This window comes from Lutra lutra, chromosome 15 (genome assembly GCF_902655055.1).
Source record: "Lutra lutra chromosome 15, mLutLut1.2, whole genome shotgun sequence".
In the NCBI taxonomy this organism is placed as follows: Eukaryota; Metazoa; Chordata; class Mammalia; order Carnivora; family Mustelidae; genus Lutra; species Lutra lutra.
This window is the reverse complement of record NC_062292.1, coordinates 68,159,902-68,179,583: the sequence shown is the minus strand read 5'-3', so window position 1 is coordinate 68,179,583 and position 19,682 is coordinate 68,159,902. Positions and strand designations below refer to the sequence as shown.

The following is a 19,682-nucleotide window of genomic DNA, read 5'->3' as shown; positions in this document are numbered from 1 at the left end:
AGTGCTGGTGGTATAAGGGAGGGGAGACCCTTCGGAAAGAGCCTACAGTGAAATCTGGGCTAAGATTCCACCCCCCTCCTTTCTCCTGCCTCTTTTCCACAAAGATGAGGAGGTCTGGGATAGGAAGGGTTAAGTGTGGTTTTGCTTCCCTGGCCAGGAAGGGAAGCTGGGCCTGTCTGGGACTGGGTGGGGCAGAGGGGGGGCTCAGTGCGGGGGGGGGGGGTGCTGAGCCCTGTCCCTCACGTTTCACTGGCTAACCCACCCTGCCTCCACTCCTAGTTTGGGGAACAGAAGAGGGAGAAGCAGAACAAGACTTTTTGTTTTGTCTGGGAAGCTGAGAGTGGGGGCCACGCCCTGCAGGAGAGGGCCGCTTGGGGGGCTGGCTGTGTCCTGGATCCCTTGCTTGGGTGTGTCCTGGACGCTCACCGTGTTGCCGGTCACCATCACAGAGATGGGAAACTCAAGCATCCCCTCCACGGCTCCCCTCCATAAATACTCAGAGTTCCCATCCTAACCCCACTCCAACCCCTGTGTCCTCTGAGGCTGGGCTCCAGAACCCAGGGAAGAGGGCCCTCCCTGCTCTGCTTCCCTTTCCTATTACAGAAACCCTGATATCCTGGAGCTTTAGGCGTTAGCAACATAATTGAGTTTTCTGGGTTCTTCACCAGAGCAGAAGTCATGGGAGGCACAGGGGCAGGATGTGAATTCATGTGGGTTCTGGAGTCTGGGTCCTGCTGCCTCTTAGAGAGGGAGTGATTTGGGGACTCAAGGCCAAGGTCTGGAAATCCCTTTATAGTGAGTTCTTGAGGGCAGGTTCCCATCATTCTGAGGCCCTGTGAGCAGAGGATGAATGATGGGTTAGAGAGGGAGAGGTGGTGGGTGGGGCCAGGGCTAGGATTGGGAGTGGAGGACAAGGCTGATCAGAGGAGTCCTTGGTGAGGCCTGGGGTGGGGACATCTGGGGACGTCCCCTGGGTGATCAGTGGCAAAGCCGACCTGGCCAGGGAGGTATGTAGTGATAAGTGCAGCTGGAGGGCTGTGGGGTCTCTGCTGTCCCAGCCCCCCAACACTGCCTCTCTGGCTGAAACCAGGACAGAGACCCACCACTGGCTGTCCAGCCCCTGCCCTGCTCCCCCTTCCAGGCCCCTCTGGGAACCACAGGAATCTGGGACCCGGTGTCCCGGCAACGTGATGAGTACATGCACAGCTCTGGTATCTGTTTTAAATTATCCATTAAAATAAGTACAGTCTTGCAGTTGGCAGGGTGGGATAGAAGGAGCAGAAAGGACTGAACGGGGGAGGGACCTCCGCAGCCTCTTTTTCCAGTCACTTGGGTCTGAAGAAGGGGGCAAGGGATGGGTGCAAATGCCTGGGTCCTACTCCTGGTTTTCTGCGGGGCCTGCAGCTTGGTGCTGGGGTCAAGGACCCAATGCTTGGCTTTGAAGGGCGAAGATGGGGCAGAAGATAGGAAAAGGGGGACCCCAAACTTCTGGCTGCTGCCCCCAAAATTCAGGGTTAAAGGAACTCAGGATCCAGAACTTCCCTGCAGCCCAGCTCCCCAGGGAGCTCGGCATTCCCTCCCCACCCCACCCTGGCACACTGAGATGCTGCTTTGAATGGGCTGCCCACATGTGAAGGGGGGTAGGGGTGACTCACTATTACTATGGGGAGGAGAGAGGGAGCCAGCGGTGGAAGAAGAGTGAGTCACCCCTATGGGCACCAGGCTCAGCCCTCCCCCACCTTCCCTGGATCGGCCTGCCTGACGCCCTCCCGCGCCTTCCACCCGCTTTCTCTTTTCCTCCTGCCCTTTGCCCACCCACTCCCAGCCTTTGGCTGGGCTTTCTACCCGGGAAGGCCCGAGCCGGTGGGGGCAAGCTTGCGGCTGGGAGGGAGCCCTGGGAGCAGGCGGACCCAAGACGCGGGAAGCGCGGGGCCGAGCGGGTGCGCGGGCCGGGGTGGAGCCCACTCCGCCGCGCCCCGAGGTCCTCGCCCCTCCGCGCCGCCCCCTCGGCTCCTGCTGCGGCTGTGCCGCGGCCCCTTTAAGAGCGGCGGCCCCTCCTCCCACTCCCTAGACCTATTAGAGCCCGTGCCCGGCGTCGGTGACTCAGAGTGTCCGCGGGAGCGCCGCAGCCACAGCCGCGCGCCCAGGTCCCGAGGTCCGACAGCGCCCGGCCCAGACCCCACGCCTGCCAGGAGCCCGCCGAGAGCCCGCCGGCCCGCGCGCTCCGACCCCGAGCGGTCTCTGCCCTTCGGCCCGAGCCCCGCGCCCTTCCCGGGACCTCTGCCTGTGGGCAGCGCTGCCACCCTGCCGGCCATGGAGACCCCGTCCCAGCGGCGCGCCACCCGCAGCGGGGCGCAGGCCAGCTCCACCCCGCTGTCGCCCACCCGCATCACCCGGCTGCAGGAGAAGGAGGACCTGCAGGAGCTCAACGACCGCCTGGCGGTCTACATCGACCGGGTGCGCTCGCTGGAGACGGAGAACGCCGGCCTGCGCCTTCGCATCACCGAGTCCGAGGAGGTGGTCAGCCGCGAGGTGTCCGGTATCAAGGCCGCCTACGAGGCCGAGCTCGGGGATGCCCGCAAGACCCTCGACTCGGTGGCCAAGGAGCGCGCGCGCCTGCAGCTGGAGCTGAGCAAAGTGCGCGAGGAGTTCAAGGAGCTCAAAGCGCGGTGAGTGAGCGCAGGTGGCGGCGCGCGGGCGGGAGCGGAGAGGGTGGGCGGGCCGTTGCCCCGGTCGGACTCCAGCCGGCGGCCGGCCGATAAACTTGGCCTTATAGTCCCCTCCCTCCCCGGAACTGCCCCGGCGGGTGACTGGCAGTGCCAAGGGAAATTGTCAAGACGGGACAGAGAAGGGAGGGGTCTCTGGCAGAGGGCGAGGTGTCTAGGGAATGGTGGAGACATCGGGCCAAGTGGGGGCTGACGGCAGGCCCACAACTCTGTCCGGGCTGGGGTTGCAGGCAGGAGCCAGGGGCGCTGCCTGTTCTAAGAAATCTGGGCTCTCAGGACACACTGGAGTGGGTGAAAGGGTCCTGTTAGAACTTTCTTGGCTGGCTTGGCACTGTGCCAGCTGTGCCCAGCTTGTGTCTGGACACCTGGTGCCCATCAAGACGGAGCACCCCTGCTGGCAGCCGCCCAGTGGGGCTGGAGAGAGGTTAGCCGGGCAGGAGCATGGAGGTGACCCCCATGGCACAATTCTTTCCGGGGTTGGAAGAGTTGGGAAGCTTTCCGCCCTCTCCGCTCGCCTGTCTGGGACCTTCTCTGGGCTCTGACAGGCCCTCCAGCAGGCCCCAGGAGCACCGCTCCCCCGCAGCTCCCACAGCCCTTGGCCTGCTTGGCCCAGGAATGCAGGAGAGGGAGGGAGACCGAGGGCAGAGGCTCCGGCTCGCTCCCGGCTCAGGAAGTTGTGTTGTGTGTGCCCAGGTCTGGTGCACCAGCCTTGGCCTTCTGCCTGGTGTCTGACGCTGGGGGGGCCCTGCTCCTCCCTGCCTCTCCCTGCTTGGGGTGAGCCACTCTCATTTCCCGGCCCCACCGAGCAGTCTTTGCTGTGCCCGGTCCACTCAGCTACTGACTCTGTTTTGATCTTTGCCTTATGAAGCTGCTGGAATAAGGGGACATTTTTGAAATCCAGCCGTTGGCCGCTTCAAGCCCCTCCTACCTCACCCATCCCTGCTGCACCCTACCCCACCCTACTTGACTCCACCCTCTTTTCTCAAAAGGCCTTTGGAGCCTGGAAGTTTAGGCCCCCTTTCCCTAGGCCCCAAGTATTTACTTTCCTCCTCTCCGTTCTCCTTTTCTCCAAGCCAAGGAACACTGACGGTGCTTGAGATCCTTGGGGTGGGCGGTGGGCCGCCACAGCTTGACTTACCTTCTTTCCCTGCCTTTCAGTCGTCTTCAAACTCTGGCTCTCCTCCGAGCCTCTCTGGATCCGGAGATCCAGATCTCGCCCTTCTCTTGGCCTCTCCTCTGCCAGGCCCCTGGCCCCATGGGCGTGGCGGGTCTATCCCCTCCTGAAGACTGGGTGGGAACTGCCCGCAGACAGGGCCACTCATAGCGGGGGTGGGGGGGCATTGTTGACAGAGGCCACTCCTGTCTTTTTGCAGTGGTGGCAGGAACAACTGAGCTAGCCGGACAGACGGGGGGGGCTTGGGGGGGTTGCCCAGAGCATCAGTGTGTTAGATTAGTCTGCTGCTGCCCCTTCCCGCGAAGGGCATTCTCAGCGGGTGTTTTGTGGGGTGACACTGATCGGGAGACAGGATGAGTAGTCAGCCATCCCTCGCTAACCCAGCCACGCCAGGCTGTCTCCCCAGCCTCGAGGTGCAGCTGTCCAGGTCTGGGACGCCAGGCGGGTGTGCACGCACGTGGGGCAGGGTGGGGGCGGTGTGTGCCCGGGTTATATTTAGCCCTCTGCCTCTCTTCTCCCCCTCTGATCCTGGCTGGGGAGTCTGGGCTTCCGGAAGCGAGGGGTGGGTTGACACACCTGGATCTCAGGCTGCTGGGAGGCAGGTGGAGACGAAGCCTCGACTCGGGGTGTCTGACCCCATCTCTGTCCCCAGTGGAGAAGACTGGATTCGTTGCTTGTCTTTGTGTCTGCTGTGTCCAGGGCAAAGTAGGAGAAGAGTAGAATGAAGAATTGGGGAGAGAAAGAAAGGCATTGCCGTGACTCCTCCCACGAAAGCCTAGGGAGAAGGTGTTGTCTGGTTTAATGTTTAATGAGAGCGCAGAGGTCAGGGCCAGGCGTCTGGTCCGGGCGGGGAGCTCTCTGTAAGATCCCGCAGCAATCCCTGGCCCAGCCTGGTACCTTGACCACACCCAGGCTTTGGGGCGCCCACTGGTTGGGCTGGGTAGTAGGCTCCAAGCAGAAGCAAGCACCCCGTGCCCCCACCCCGACGCCCCCCCCACATTCTGTCTATTCTGGAGTCTAACGTGTTCGGACAACTAAGCATGGGAGTATGGGGAGCTGAAAACACCAGGGAAAGCCCTCCTGGGGTCCAGGCTGAGAGCTGGGCCCCAACCCAGCAGGACAGCTGGGTGGCTGACTCAGATGCTGTCCCCCTCCCTTCCACCCTGGTGGCTTTAGAAGAGACAGCAGGACACAGGGTGGAGACAGCAGATGTCTTAAAGGGAGGGGGGCGCGAATGCCCGCCTCTCCCCGCACTTCCCAAGGCATCCTGGGAGCTTTCCGTGGGACCCCTGCTGGAGGTCTGGGGCCAGGACCCCAGCCGGGGCCGAGGTGCCACAGGTGGGTGCAGAGCGGAGTCCAGGTCCGGGGCTGCAGGCCGCAGCACGGGGCTGAGGTCTGCGCCTTCCCACGTGGAAGTGGAGGAAGGCCAAGTCAGAAGTGGGGAGATCCTGGGCCCACAAAGCAGAAGCTCCTCTTTCCCCAGGACAAGGCTGGGTGTTTGACAACTTCCTGTATTGTCTGCTTCAGTGCGGCCCCAAGAGGCTGGGCAGGGAAGCAGAGGCCCCGAATGGTCCCAGCGCTCAGTGGGGCAGAGAGGGGCAGAGGCTTGTCTGGTCACACAGCGAGGGGATGGTTGGGTCAGGACTTGAGCCCAGGCCTCCGGAGTTCCAGTTCAGGGCCTGCACCAGGGAGCCAACTTCTCTGGCTTAGAGGACAGGGCAGGGTCTGGAGGGCGGGGTGTGGTGGGGTTGCCGAGGCTCACTCTGGCCATCCGCAGGTGGCACTCTGAGATCAGCAGGGCCAGCGACCCCGGCATGCTGTCCTGTCCTGCCAGGGTCTGCTGGTACCCAGCCTTTGCTCTGCCCTGTACCTGGAGAGACCCAAGACCCTGCCAGGCCGGGGACCCTAAGACAGAGCTCTGGAAGGCTGGGGATTCCTGTCTTGGGACTTGGCCCAGGAAGTGTCTACTTGGATGAAGGATGCCGTACCCTCTGGCAGAGATAGGAGGGAACAGGGATGGAGGCCTTTGAGGAAACCTGGGCCCCTGTCCTCACCTGAGGGAGCCCCGGTGTTCTCTCTCGCTGGCCCCCTGCCCCTGTCCCTGAAGTCTACATTCTGCTTTGAGGCAGTGAAGGGGCAGCTAAGTTCATGGACTGATCACTGCGTGAGGAACCCAAGAGAGACAAAAGAGACAGCAGCTCCCACCAGGCTTCCTGAGTGCCTTCCTGTGATCACAGGCCTGGCTGGTCCTTCCCCCAGTCTCCATTCTGAGACTTGCCCTTGTGTGGGCAGTGCCCCTCGTACCCCGAAGTACTCCCCACCCTCACTCCCCCGGGATTCAGTAGTTCAATATCAGGGCTAAAGCCAGGGACAGCTGGGAGAACAACTGGTCGGCAGTGCCTTCAACTCCCAGCTGGGCCTCTGCCCCCTCCCCCAGCCCTCCTCTCGAGGCCCCTTACCCTGTCTGGCTCAGAGGCCTAGCACTAGGGCAGTGCCCCCCCCAATCCCTCCTCCTGGAGCCCCAGGGTCCTGGAAGAGACTCGGGCCAAGCTCTGATGTTCTCATCCGGAGAGCGGTTGGAGAGGCTCCTATCCCTTAACAAGGTGGCCACCAGCAAAATGACAGCTGGCACGAGGCAGCAGGAACAGCCCTGGGCCTCAATGCCTTTTACCCTAGGCTTGGTCCTGCTGCCACATTGCTGTGTGACCTTGAGCCAGTCACCTTCCCTCTCTGGATTTCCCCAGCTGTGGAATAAAGGGGTGAGAGCAGGAGGTGTCCAGAGATCCCTCAGGTTCCAAAGTAGCACAGGGACCCACAACGTGAGAACACAGTCCTCCAAAACACCAAGCCATAAATGTTATAAGCTATAAATGTTAAAATCAAACATACTTAATGTGAACATAATTAACAGCCAATGGTGTTCTCAATAGAAATGCTTCCCACAAGCTGCAGAAGGCAGAGCGCAGACACGCTTCTCTGTTGTCAGAGTTTGTGCGAACAGTTCACGGTGGTGACATTACACTCTCGGTTTAGGCTTTGTTTTTATTGCTGGTAAGAAGGGACACTTCGTGGTCACGCGTCTGCTTCCAGGACGATGGGAAGGGCCATGTTATACAGGACGGGCTGAGGGCCACGGGCCCGTGCTGGGCTGGCAGGGACTCCCCGGGAGGAGCCACGCTGTTACCCAGCGGACGTGCAGCTGACCTTGGGCTGCCCACCCACTTCCCTTCCCGCACCCACTCCGGTTCCCCCAACCTGAGGTCGGGCTGTGAGGAGGACTTGGAGGAGGACAGAGTTTGGGAAGGGGGGCAGGGCGGGGGTGCTCCCTGTTAGTTTGCGGGAGAGGAAGCCGGGATTAATTCTGGCTGGGATCCCAGGCCCAACGTAGGAGCTGAGTCACGGTAGAGGGCAGCATGAGGGTGGACAGGAGACCCTGAACTTGCTCAGTCAGAGAAGGAAGGGCTGGAGGTAGCCTTTTTTTGAGGGGTACCGTGGATGATCTTGCCCAGTGGCAGCAAGAGGGAGGAGGGTGGGACTAGCATGGGGGACAAAGGGAGGGGACAGAACACAGGTGTCCCTTTAGGGCTGGATCAGAGGAGCTAGAGACCCTCCTAACAAGGGGCCTGGTTTCTGGGGGGTGGCAGGGATGGGGATTTCCAGGGCCCCCCTTCTCCTGGGGTTCTAAGCTGGTACCTGGAGCTGGAATGCAGTGGGACCAGAACTCCTAGGTCCTCCCACTTCCTTTCCTGATCTTGGGGTGTGGCTCCCATCCCCCTCTTGCTGTCATGGGGTTAATAAGCAGAAGCCACCAGGGGGAGGGTTCATGCATCCTGAAGAAGGGACTTCTGAGTCAGCTTCTTGTGGGGGAGCCCCTAAATGCCCCTCCCTTTGGCTGGTGGCCTCCCCCTCCCCCCTGGACATTCCCCACGCCCCTGCTTTTGGTCTAGCCCCAGGCCTCAGCCGTGCATTGCCATGACAAGGCAGGAGGGACTTCTAGAGAGATAGGCCAAGAAGAAGGAAAGGGGAGTTGGCAGAGACCTTGAGAGAGCCGTTGGTCAGGAAGCCAGCTGCCTATCGTGCAGGACCCCGGGGCCCAGCCTCTGGCTGTGGGCTCCTCCTGCCTCGGTACAATGCCACGTTGATACACCCAGCAGCTGTGACTCAGGCCTGGCCCCCCGCCAGGCCCAGCGCCTCTGCTGGAGTTGCGTCTGAACATGTCCACAGGCCTCCCAGACCTCCTGTCAGCGCCAGTCCCTCCCCCCGCCCCCTGCCTGGAGTCACCACCTGGTTTTGTCTAGGGTGGGGGACAGTTGGAGCCCCGCCGCTCTGGACAGGGATCTGAGGGCCTCAAACCAGGCAGAAGCGGTGGTGTCACAACCAGGAGAGGCCCCAGGAGGCAGAGATGTGCCCACACCTGTGTGGGGAGGTCCGGGTGGGGTCCACCCCGAGTGGCCCACCTGTGCTCTCTGGCTGCGAGGTGCTCAGAAGGCTCCGGGGCCTGGCAGGGCCGGAAACACCCGTCCCCCACAGTTCTGCTCCTGAAGGTCTCTCTGCCTACGAGGACTGGTACCTGGTACCTGGAGGCCCACATGTCTCCCCACAACCTGCCCTTACTAGAAAGCAGCAGCCGACCCACAGCCCAGCCGCGCAGCCTAGTGGGGGGGACCGTCCAAGCCCGTGGCTTCGCACACTGTTTGGGTGCCATGACTCTCCTGGGGAGGCCGGGGGAGCACGTGTCCCAGGCTTGCTTCCCGGGGGCCTGAGTGCCACCCTCTGCGCACCCCCCAGGGCTCCTCGGGGTGCCCCACTGGCATTTTGGGGCTCTGTCCCCGTCTGCTGTGAGCGTCCTCAGGTGACCCCATGGCCAAACCTTCCCTGGTCCAGGGCTTGGTTTCCCCAGTTGCCACCACGCAGCGGTTAGCCCAGGAGGAGGCCCAGCCTGCAGGTGTTCCAGGCACAGACGGGAAAAGCCCCGGATGTAAGTGGACAGAGTGTCCGTCAGCTGGGGTAAAAGCAGCAGCAGAGCCCGTGGCGGGGGTGGGGGGGTAGACCAGAGCGCCAGGGCAGGGCTGAGGCCATGCAGCCAGCGGGGTGGGCTTGGAGGGACAGAGGGAAGGAAGGACAGATGGCAAGGGGGGAGCTGCCGGAACAAAGGCGGGCGGTGGCCAGGGGAGACACCCTCACTGGCAGGAAGTGGGCTTGAGCCCTGGTCTGGAGTCCCTGGAGGATAGGGAAGAGCTGCCTGTGGCCCACACACCCGCCCTGCCCTGCCCTGCCACAGGGGGCGCCCTTCACGGCGGGGGCTCAGAGACCCTCCCCTCCCCTCCCTCCTGTCCCGGGTTGCCCAGCCATGGGGAACTCCGTGTGCCGGTGAGCTGAGGGGCCCAAGGGGACCGGGGAGGGAGCCCCTGCAGGGCTAGGCAGCTCCTCAGGGACCCCGTGGCCATCTTCCCCTCCCCATCCTTAGTTTGAGGGTGGCCTGAGATCTCTGTGCCCCTTGCGTCTTCAGGCCCCGGTGGGGGGGGGAGGAAATGAGGGCCTCCCCCTCCCAGCCTAGTGCGTTGTCCCTAGCAACAGGTCCCAAACAGGCCTGGGTGGCCTGGCTTCCATATCTGGCATCGGAGCCGGCTGAGGAGGGTGACTCAGTGGGCGGGCCAGCACCTGGCCTGGGCCCCCCCCCCAGCTTCCCTACCCTGAGGCCTCTGCCCTGCAGACCCCACGCCCCTGCAGACCCCTGGCCTGGGGCCCCAGCTCTCCCCAGCTCTCCGCATGCTGCCCTCCCCAGCCCAATGTCTCTCGCTAGACGAGGGATCTGCCAGCTGTGGGACTAGGCGGAAGCAGGACGCCCGGCCCTGCTGGCCTCACAAGCCCACTGGGACGCAGCCACTCCCGTGCTCGAAGGACCTGGACGCGAGGGCTGGGGCAGGACGTGGGCAAAGTCAGGGTCTCCCCTGTGAGTGCTAGAGGATTTCCCGACCCCTGCCAGGCATTGCCCCCCAGGATGAGTCACCTGCAGCCCTGTTCCCGCCCTTCCCAGCGCCTGGGCTGCCCCACCCACTGCTCCCCACCAGCTCCGGTGGCCCTGGCACCTGAGGGGCTGACCACCTGGCCAGGGTCTGCTCAGGGGTCCCTGCTGGGTCTAGGCAGGCGAGGGGCCTGGCTTTGCACCATCTCAGCCTTCTCCTGGAGTGTGCATGTGGCTCCCCGGCCACAGCGCCTGGGGGCTGAGTCATGGGCTGTGGGTGAGAGTGTCCCACACATGGGGGCTCTCCGTCCTGCATGAGGAAACCGCCAGGGCCCCCCTCCCCTCCCTCTTTGTCAGTGGTTCCCGGCTGCGGTCACCAGGACAGGAAAGAAAGGCTCATCACCTCCTTGCTGCTTCGAGGCTGTCCTAGGGGCTGCTCTGCTGCAGGTCTGCCACTGCCCCATGGACGTGACCCTCCATGCCTCAGTGTCCCCAGTGACACGGGGAGGGCGCCGGCTGGTGGGCCGCTGTGCAGACCAAGGGAGCAAGCACGGACCCTTAGAGCAGTGGCCACTGCCTGACGGGTGCCCAGGCCTGCCTGCTGCCGTTGCCTTCCTCTGATGAGCGTTGTTACCCACACTGCCGTCGCGGGGAGCCGTGGGCACCGGGAGCCCCACAGACTGTGCACTGGCAGAGGGCAGCGCCGGCCCCTCTGCCCTCAGCCTGGGCCCTGCGCCATGGCGGGCAGGTGGGATCCCCGCAGAAGGCCTTGGGAGCCAAGACAGGGGTCCCCCGCAGCGGGATTGAGTGTGACCGGTCCTGGGCCACCGCTGCCTGCAGGCCCTTCACTTGGGTCCTCTGCGCCTAGTGTCCTCATCTGAGAGCAGGGGCCTGCGCTGGCCCTCCGCGAGCCCCTCCCAGTCCTCTCGGCCCAGAGCGGCTGCAGCACCGCCGGCCGCGGGTGTAGAGGCCTCTGTGGGGCTCTGGAGTGGGCCCAGGAGCTGCCGTCTGGGGCCACACGGCTTCACTTTACCGGCGGTTTCTTCTTGGTTCCTCCCCCTGCCGCTGGCTCAGCTTCGGAGAAGTTCTGAAGTCATGGAAAGTTGGGGCTGTGTTCCCAGCCAGGGGCTGGGCCGGATGGCAGCCAAAACCTGAGCTGGGTTTTGACTTTATTTTTAGCTTTTCTGGCTGAGTCGGAGGAGGGGAGACATCCTCCAGGCCTGGACGGGCCTCTCTGCGCGGGAGACGGACGCTGCCCTGTCAAAGGACTTGTTCTGGGGTGTGGCCGGCCACTGGGCCCAGTGCGCCTGCAGGGGTGCCCTCTCTAGGTCTTTGCGTCCCCCAGCCCCAGCTGGGTGTCACTGTGTCCCCCTCCTGGTAGGGCCCTGCTAGAGACCAGTGACTCCGTTTGGAAAGTCCTGGGCGGTGGCAGGAGTTCGTCCCCGTCTGGGCTGCGCCCTGCACTGTTTCCTCAAGGCTCCCTCGGTCTTGCAGGGAAAGGCTGGGTCTCTTGGAGCGAATGGCTTTTGTGGAGGAGAAAAATGTTGAAGGGCCACTCTTCCTTCCAGGACAGAAATCCCCCACCCCCGCCCACATTTGGTTTTCCCTTTCCCTCCAGTCCTCTGGCTTGGGCTCAGGACAGGAGTTCCATGAGGGCAGCTGGCCCCACGCCCTGGGATCCTTCCCTCCAGCCCCGGGGCTGCTGCTCTCTCTCACCACATATTGGGAAGTTCTTGGGTTTTGCAGAGGTTTGGACCCCTCTGTGTCTCTGATTCACTATCTAGCAAACATAACTGGGGACCCAGAAGGAGAGGGAGGTGACAGCATGAGCCCCGTTTATCTGGTTACTTGGCTAAAGCTTCGCCCAGCTGGAGGGGTAGGGAGGTTCAAGCCTGGAGACCCAGGGGCCACATCTGGAGCCAGATGCTGAGGGTTGCGGCCCAAGGACCAGGCTTAGCATTCGCTCTTGCTCTGATAAGGCCTGGAGGGTGGGCGGCTTGGCCCGGATTGGGGACCCAGACTGGGTATAGAAGGGGAAGGGTCACTACCACGCTTTGCTGTCCTCCTGCCTGAGTTTTAACCAGACTGTCTGTCCCTGGTGTGTAAAAGGGGCCAGGAGAGGTGACCCATCCCTTTGGGGCCCAAGGTGCAGTAGGGAAGCATGGACCCCAGGGCTGGGAGCCTGGCTGTCTGGGCCCCTGCAGGGAGGGAGGCCTGGCCCGGTGGAGAGTGGGTGGAGTCAGGGAGAAGGTTAAGGCCTTGTGTGGGAAGGGGCAGGAGACAAAGGTGGCCCTGTCTCTTTGGGAAGGAATGGGAGGAGAGCGAGGGAAAGGCATTCATCTCCTGGAATTGCTTTTGCCCTTGGCCCCAGGCACGTTCCTGAGCACTGAGTCATGGGAAGGGTGGAGAAGCAGGAAGGGGGTTTGGGGGACCTTGGGGGAAGTGGGAGTCCAGCCCCAGGGGCAGGCCTATGCCAAGAGCAAGGATGCCCTCTCCTGGCACTTCCTGGGACAGGCGGGCCGGCTGGGCAGGCCTCTGGGAGGTGACTTCTGGCTCCCCGCTGAGGCCAGGTTCTCCCTGGGGCATGGACTCCTCCTCCTAAGCCCACTCTTCCCTTGCTTCCTTAGCAACACCAAGAAGGAGGGCGACCTGATGGCCGCCCAGGCCCGGCTTAAGGACCTGGAGGCTCTGCTTAACTCCAAGGAGGCCGCCCTGAGCACCGCACTCAGCGAGAAGCGCACGCTTGAGGGAGAGCTCCATGACCTGCGGGGCCAGGTGGCCAAGGTGAGGTCAGCCTCCGGGGCTGCTATGACCCTGCCTCCCCCATGGCCAAGAGCAGGCCACTCTACTCCCCCTGCCGGCCCCCGGACCCCCTTCCCCGCTGTATTGCAGCCGCCTCTGCTCGCGGGTATCCTGCAGCAGGGATGCCAGATAGCCCATTGCCGGGTGCCCAGCCAGCTCAAGGGCTAGAGCGTGCGAGTTTAGATCTCGGGGTCGCAAGGTGGAGCCCCACATCGTCCGTAGAACTTCTGTTCATAAATGAAAGAGCCCACAGCCGCATCCATTGTAACTTTGTAAGGAATTGTGCCTGGCCCCCATCCCTCCTGGTTTGGCTGTGCTGTCAGAGAGCCATGGTCCCTCTGGACATCAGAGCCTGGGCTGGTAGTGGGGGGTTCATCACAGACGGGATGCAGGCACGGGTATGGTTGTACTGACTTTCAAAACCCCCCACCATCCGTGCTGTCCTCCCATCTCCTATCCCAGGCTAGGGACGGAATCCAAGAAGCTGGCTGGCTCAGCCTCCTCTGTTCAGAGCACAGGCACAACCAGCACCAGTTGTCCAGCTCCCATCGTGGGCCCTGTCCCCTCCCAGGCCCTGCCACTGCAGTATGCCGAACAGACGGGAGAGTCCAGCAGGCTGACTGCAAAGCCTGGGCTGGGCCATTGCCCTCCGGGCCTCCCACCTCCAGCCCCTCCCTGCACCACTCAGGGTGCCTTCACACCCCCAGGCCTTTGCACATGCTCTCTTCCCCACCCTGGGGTCATGGCAGTGCCCCCCACGCCCCAGGCACACTTTGGTTTCTTGCCCCATGCTCCTCTGTACTTTGGACACCCCCCCCCTTTAGAGCACTTCCTGAGCTGTGCCCAAGAGGGATGTGAGTACCTGTCCAGAGCGGTTTCTGTGGGTGACGGGACACTGTGACCTTGGTGACAGCTGAGGCTCTCCGTCCCCTGGACCTGTCTTTGCACATGTGAAGGGGTGTGCCGGACAGACACTCAGCTTCCTTGCGGCTCTGATGTTCCATGGCCCCTCTCCCTGACCTCTGCCCCCTTTCTCCTAGCTCGAGGCGGCGCTGGGCGAGGCCAAGAAGCAGCTGCAGGACGAGATGCTGCGGCGTGTGGACGCTGAAAACAGGCTGCAGACCCTGAAGGAGGAGCTGGACTTCCAGAAGAACATCTATAGCGAGGTGGGGCGGGCTCCATGGGGCGCCGCCGCAACGCTGGGGCTGTGCTGGGCGCTGGGGCTGTGTTGGGCGCTGGGGCTGCGCTGGGTGCTGGGCACCGGCCTTGCCTGCCTGCCTGCCTTATGCTCGTGGGGGGGGGGGGCGTCCAGCACTCAGACCCCAAGTGAAAGGAGGGTGACCGTGCCTCCGCTCAGGCATAGGATCGGGCAGGGGGCTTGGCCACCCCGGCCTTAGCCTCCAAGGACCGGTTCCGATCTCGGGTCGCCCCCAGGAGCTGCGTGAGACCAAGCGCCGTCACGAGACGCGGCTGGTGGAGATCGACAACGGGAAGCAGCGGGAGTTCGAGAGCCGGCTGGCGGACGCGCTGCAGGAGCTTCGGGCCCAGCACGAGGACCAGGTGGAGCAGTACAAGAAGGAGCTGGAGAAGACCTACTCCGCCAAGGTGCTGCCCCTGGCCAGCCCCACCCCACCCCCGGCCCGGCTCCCTCAGCCTCAGCCCGGCCCGGACGGCGCCCTGACCCTGTGTTCTCCCCTGAAGCTGGACAACGCCAGGCAGTCGGCTGAGAGGAACAGCAACCTGGTGGGCGCCGCGCACGAGGAGCTGCAGCAGTCCCGCATCCGCATCGACAGCCTGTCGGCCCAGCTGAGCCAGCTGCAGAAGCAGGTGCCCCCGCTGCCCTCCCGGGGACAGCGTCCTGGGGCGCGGTGGGGGGGCACAGTGTGCCCTGGGGCCCCAGCCTGACTGGGGAGCCTGGGATCCAGAGTCCGTGACCTGGTCTGGCCTGTGTGACCTGCGCTCCACAGAGTCTTGGTTTTCCTTTTTTTTTTTTTTTTAAAGATTTTATTTATTTATTTGAGAGAGAGAGAGAGAGAGAGAGAGCATGAGAAGGGGGAGGGTGAGAGGGAGATGCAGACTCCCCGCCGAGCAGGGAGCCCGATGCGGGACTCAATCCCGGGACTCCTGGATCATGACCTGAGCTGAAGGCGGCCGCTCAACCAACTGAGCCACCCAGGTGCCCCTTGGTTTTCCCTTTTGAAAATGGAGGCGCCTCTTACCCTCTGTGAGGCTCAGTGCTGCAGCCAGCTGTGCACTTATGGCCGGAGGAAGCAGGTTGCAGCCCCAGAACGAGAGATTTCAGTTCGATACAGGGAAGGTTTTGGGGCAGCCAGCCAGGCCACGTGAGAGCCCCCAGCAGGCCCTGGTGGGGGGCCGGAAAGCCGGGGTAGGGTCCGGGGGGGTTGGGCACTGCTTGTCCTCCCTCCCAGACCCTGGGAGCTCCCCTGACCCTGGCTTGCTCCCCCAGCTGGCGGCCAAGGAGGCGAAGCTGCGGGACCTGGAGGATGCGCTGGCCCGTGAGCGTGACACCAGCCGGCGGCTGCTGGCCGAGAAGGAGCGGGAGATGGCGGAGATGCGGGCGAGGATGCAGCAGCAGCTGGACGAGTACCAGGAGCTGCTGGACATCAAGCTGGCCCTGGACATGGAGATCCATGCCTACCGCAAGCTCCTAGAGGGCGAGGAGGAGAGGTGGGTCAGGAGGAGCCCAGGGCGGGCCATGGGGGGGGGGTGCGGCCCACTGTCGGCGTGACAAGGCCCCTCTGTGTCCCCTTGCTAGGCTGCGTCTGTCCCCCAGCCCCACCTCACAGCGCAGCCGAGGCCGCGCCTCCTCCCACTCCTCCCAGACGCAGGGGACCGGCAGCGTCACCAAGAAGCGCAAGCTGGAGTCGTCCGAGAGCCGCAGCAGCAGCTTCTCCCAGCACGCCCGCACCAGCGGCCGCGTGGCCGTGGAGGAGGTGGACGAGGACGGCAAGTTCGTGCGGCTGCGTAACAAGTCCAGCGAGGTCGGCCTGCAGGCTGGGCTGGGCTGGGCTGGGCTGGGCTGGGCTGGCTGGCTTGGGGAGGGAGGAGCCGCAGCAGGGACAGATGGCCCTGGGACCACGGGCTGCCCCTCCCAGAGGCAGACCAGGGCCAGGTGTCCCTCCACTGGCTGGAGGTGGGTGAGCAGCTCAACTCCAGCGTGCCCGGTACCTCACTCTTCTCCCTGGGGGGGCCCAGCCCAGGCGCAGGAGCAAGGTGGGCCAGGGAGGCCGAGCACACCTCCCCCACCTTCCCCTTCCCTTCCTTCCCGGCAGGACCAGTCCATGGGCAATTGGCAGATCAAGCGCCAGAATGGAGATGACCCCTTGCTGACCTACCGCTTCCCACCGAAGTTCACCCTGAAGGCTGGGCAGGTGGTGACGGTGAGTGGCAGGGTCCCCTGGGGCGACCTTGGGTGGGGAGAGGCTGGTCTGAGGCTGGGCACGCTGGACTGAGCCCCCTTCTCTAACCCTGCCTCCCCAGATCTGGGCTGCAGGTGCCGGGGCCACCCATAGCCCCCCTACCGACCTGGTATGGAAGGCGCAGAACACTTGGGGCTGCGGGAACAGCCTGCGCACGGCCCTCATCAACTCCACTGGGGAAGTGAGTATGTTGCCGGCTGGCCTCCGGCTGGACCAGTCTGCCCCAGAGCTGGAGCCAGCAGCACCCAGCCCTGGGGGGCCTAGCTCCCTCCCGGTCAGACCCAGGCCCCAGACTCTGCCCAGTGGGCAGACCTGGGGTGCCTCCTCCAGTGGCCTGAGGCAGGGAAGGTAGACAGCAGGGATGGTAAAGGCAGGAGTACACTCCTTTGCCGCTCCCCACCCCTCCCCCGGATCCTGCCAGGTCCCTCTGGAGAAGGAAAGTCCCTTCGCTCCAGCCCCACAGAGGGCAGACTCCAGGGGGTCAACGAGAGTGAGGATGCCCGTGCCCCTCCCCGGCTCTGACCCGCTGACCCCTGGCCTGGTGCCCCGTCCCTGGCAGGAGGTGGCCATGCGCAAGCTGGTGCGCTCAGTGACTGTGGTTGAAGACGATGAGGACGAGGATGGAGAGGACCTCCTCCATCACCACCATGTGAGTGGCAGCCGCCGCTGAGGCCGAGCCCACAACGGGGCCTCCCACCAGGCTTCTCTTTGCCAAAAATCTTCTCATTAAAGAATGTTTTGGAACTTCACACGCTGCCCTGGCTTTTCTTCTCTCCTCCCTGTACCTTGAACAGGGAGCCCAGGTGTCTGGGTGCCCTCAGCTGGGAAGGACGGGAGCGGGAACTTCCGCTGCCGTAGGGCGTTCCCGTGGGAGCAGCGGACAGGGTCTGGATATGTCTCCCAGGAAGGGGACGGGAGGACAGATGCGGGGCGCCTGGCCCTGCCTCTCTCCCCCCACTCCTGTCGCACACTTTTCCTTCCTCTTCCCCCTTCCTGTTGCATGTGCGCCCCCGTGTCTTGTTCCTGTAAGAACATTCTCTTCCCAATTCCCAGCCCCGTTTACTTTGCATGGCTGCTGCCCTAGGAGCTCCCTCACTCTCTCCCTCGTAAGCTTCGCGTGGCTGGGACAGGGTCCAGTCACAGCTCCAGTTCCCGGTCCTCAAGTCTTCCTGACCCTCTGCTCTCCCACAGCTTCCCCCTCCTCCCAGCAGGGGCCCTCCACCAGGGCCCCCAAGCCCAGAGCCCGCCTTCCTGCCTGGTGGCCATGCGCGCCAGAGCGCAGAGCGGGGGGCTGGGCCCGAGCGCACAGTCTGGGGCTCGCCGCGTCCCGCCTGAGCCTTGTCTTCCTCCTCAGGGCTCGCACTGCAGCAGCTCGGGGGACCCGGCTGAGTACAACCTGCGCTCGCGCACCGTGCTGTGCGGGACGTGCGGGCAGCCCGCCGACAAGGCTTCCGCAGGCAGCTCGGGCGCCGCGGTGGGCGGATCCATCTCGTCCGGCTCCTCGGCCTCCAGTGTAACGGTCACCCGCAGCTACCGCACTGTGGGGGGCAGTGGGGGTGGCAGCTTCGGGGACAGTCTGGTCACCCGCTCCTACCTCCTGGGCAACTCCAGCCGCCGCACCCAGGTGAGTCCCCGCTTCGCCTGTGCACCTGCCAGCAGGGGCCGCGGGTCCTTGAGGGTTAGGCCAAGGGGGCCCTGTGGGGGGGAGGCCTTCTCTTCCGCAGCCCGGGGGAGTGGGAGCCTCCTCCCCCAGCCCAAGGTCCCAGCCGGTGGGCTCCTGCACCCTGCCCCTCCCGTCTGAGCCCCAGACTGGAGGGCGGGGCCGGGGGCGTGGGGCGGGGCGTGGGGCGGGGCACGGGCTGCTGCTTACACCGCTCCCTCCCCCCTTCTCTCTCAGAGCCCCCAGAACTGCAGCATCATGTAATCTGGGACCTGCCAGGCCGGGTGGTGGTGGAGGCCTCCCACTTCCGCCCCACCTCTCGCCCACCCCCGCCCTGCACCTCGTGGGACAGGGCTTGAAGCCAAAGAAAAATACCCCTTTGGTTTTCTTCTTCTATTTTTTTTTTTTTTTCTAAGAGAAGTTATTTTCTACAGTGGTTTTATACTGAAGGAAAACACAAGCAAAAAAAAAATCATCTATGTCAATCTCCCCTTGCTTTTCCCTGCCTCCGGGAAACTCTTTATCTGCCTTAAAACCAAAGAGGGCTTCTTCCAGAAGCCAAGGGAAAGGGATGCTTTTACGGAGCCCAATTTCTGCTGCTCCACTCTGCCTGCTGTGTGCACCCTGGGGACCCCGTGAACATGGTGCCTGAGAGCAGGTGTGGAGTCTTCTTTGCTGGCCTCTGAGGGAGGAGGGCTGAGCCAGGCCCCTGGCCACCCCCATCCTTCCACTATACCTGGCTGAGGCTCTGCGCCTGCCCCGCCCCTGCCCCACCCCTGCCCCAGCCCCCCCGGGTGACTTTGCTGCCCAGTACCAGCTACACTTGCTTTTGCTGTATTTTATTTAGACAAGAGATGGGAATGAGGTGGGAGAAGGGGGAAGAAAGGTTCTTTGAGCCTGCCTCATCTGGAAGCTGGAAGGGAGGGCTCTGGAGGTCAAGGTCAAGTGGGTGCAGGGGAGTTGGGAGAGGGGGGTACTAGAGAGGGTGGGAGCCAGCTGTGGCCCCATCCCAGAGGAGGACAGTGAGAGGGGGTGGAGGGTGTGCGTCAGAGGTTTTGGCAAACACTAAAGAGCCCCTTGCCTCCCCATTTCCCATCTGCACCCCTTCTCTCCTCCGCCAGTCAATACACTAGTTGTTTCTATCCCCTGCTGTTGTGCTGTCTTTGTCAATGGGCGTCACCGAGTGTCCAGACACACACACACACAACTCACATGGTCTCCCGCATCCTCGAGCTCACTGCTGCCCAGCTGCACCCCTGCTCTGGGGCAGACCGGTGGAGGCCCCAGAGCTCATCATACACACACCTGGGTCGTCTGGTGGCTGGCGCAAGTGGCTTTGGGGTAAGCTGTGCCCTCCCCTTGCAGGGCTGTGCCCCCGTGGAAGTCCCCCAGAGAGGCAGAGCCCACAGGAGGGCCTGGCCTTCCTCCCGCTTTGTGCTCAGCTGGGGACAGCAGTCGTCAGGGAGACTCCACTCCAGTGGAAGCCACACCCGGGGACAAAGGGGTGTCTCAGGCAGAGCGGGAGCCCCAGGAGGGAGTGAGGGGCCCACGGGGCATGAACTCTGGTAAGCATCCTCTCTCCGGCCCATCAAAGATTCCAAAGCATCCCTGCCCTATTTCAGTGGCCCCTCCTGGTCTGAGAAGGACTGTGGCCTCTGCCGCTGGGAATGGGGTCTCTGAGCTGCCCAGGGCCGCACGGTGGGTAGGTGGCCTGGATCCCAGAGCTCAGGCGGCAGCTCCCACCTCCACCCCCGCTCCTGTGACTGCACGGTCCCCTCTGAACAAGGAGGAGCCCTGCTCAAGTGTCTGCTCCCTGGGGTAGGGGAGTCCCCTGGCAGGGAGCAGTCTGGGGTGATGGGGACACCTACCGGGAAAAGCAACGTGGGTGAGGGGACAAGCCCTCGCAAGTCCTGCT

General features: G+C 63.5%; 1 protein-coding gene across 1 annotated transcript; it reads left to right on the top strand.

Annotated features, from left to right (window-relative positions):
* Nucleotides 1-1,978: 1,978 nt before the first annotated feature.
* On the top strand, nt 1,979-18,176 carry LMNA (lamin A/C). The gene is made up of 12 exons (XM_047705344.1): nt 1,979-2,669; nt 12,493-12,649; nt 13,708-13,833; nt 14,102-14,272; nt 14,369-14,494; nt 15,135-15,355; nt 15,444-15,669; nt 15,961-16,068; nt 16,169-16,288; nt 16,667-16,756; nt 17,462-17,731; nt 18,005-18,176. The coding sequence occupies exons 1-12, from the start codon at nt 2,314-2,316 to the stop codon at nt 18,029-18,031; spliced, it is 1,998 nt and encodes a 665-aa protein (XP_047561300.1). The 5' UTR covers nt 1,979-2,313; the 3' UTR covers nt 18,032-18,176.
* The last annotated feature ends 1,506 nt before the right edge of the window (nt 18,177-19,682 follow it).

What these genes read in the sequence shown, in the direction of transcription:
- LMNA (XM_047705344.1), top strand. Translation starts at nt 2,314, where the DNA reads ATGGAGACCCCGTCCCAGCGGCGCGCCACCCGCAGCGGGGCGCAGGCC. An exon ending in TCATCAACTCCACTGGGGAA is followed by an intron (nt 16,289 to 16,666) that starts GTGAGTATGTTG and finishes CGTCCCTGGCAG; the next exon opens with GAGGTGGCCATGCGCAAGCT. An exon ending in ACTCCAGCCGCCGCACCCAG is followed by an intron (nt 17,732 to 18,004) that starts GTGAGTCCCCGC and finishes CTTCTCTCTCAG; the next exon opens with AGCCCCCAGAACTGCAGCAT.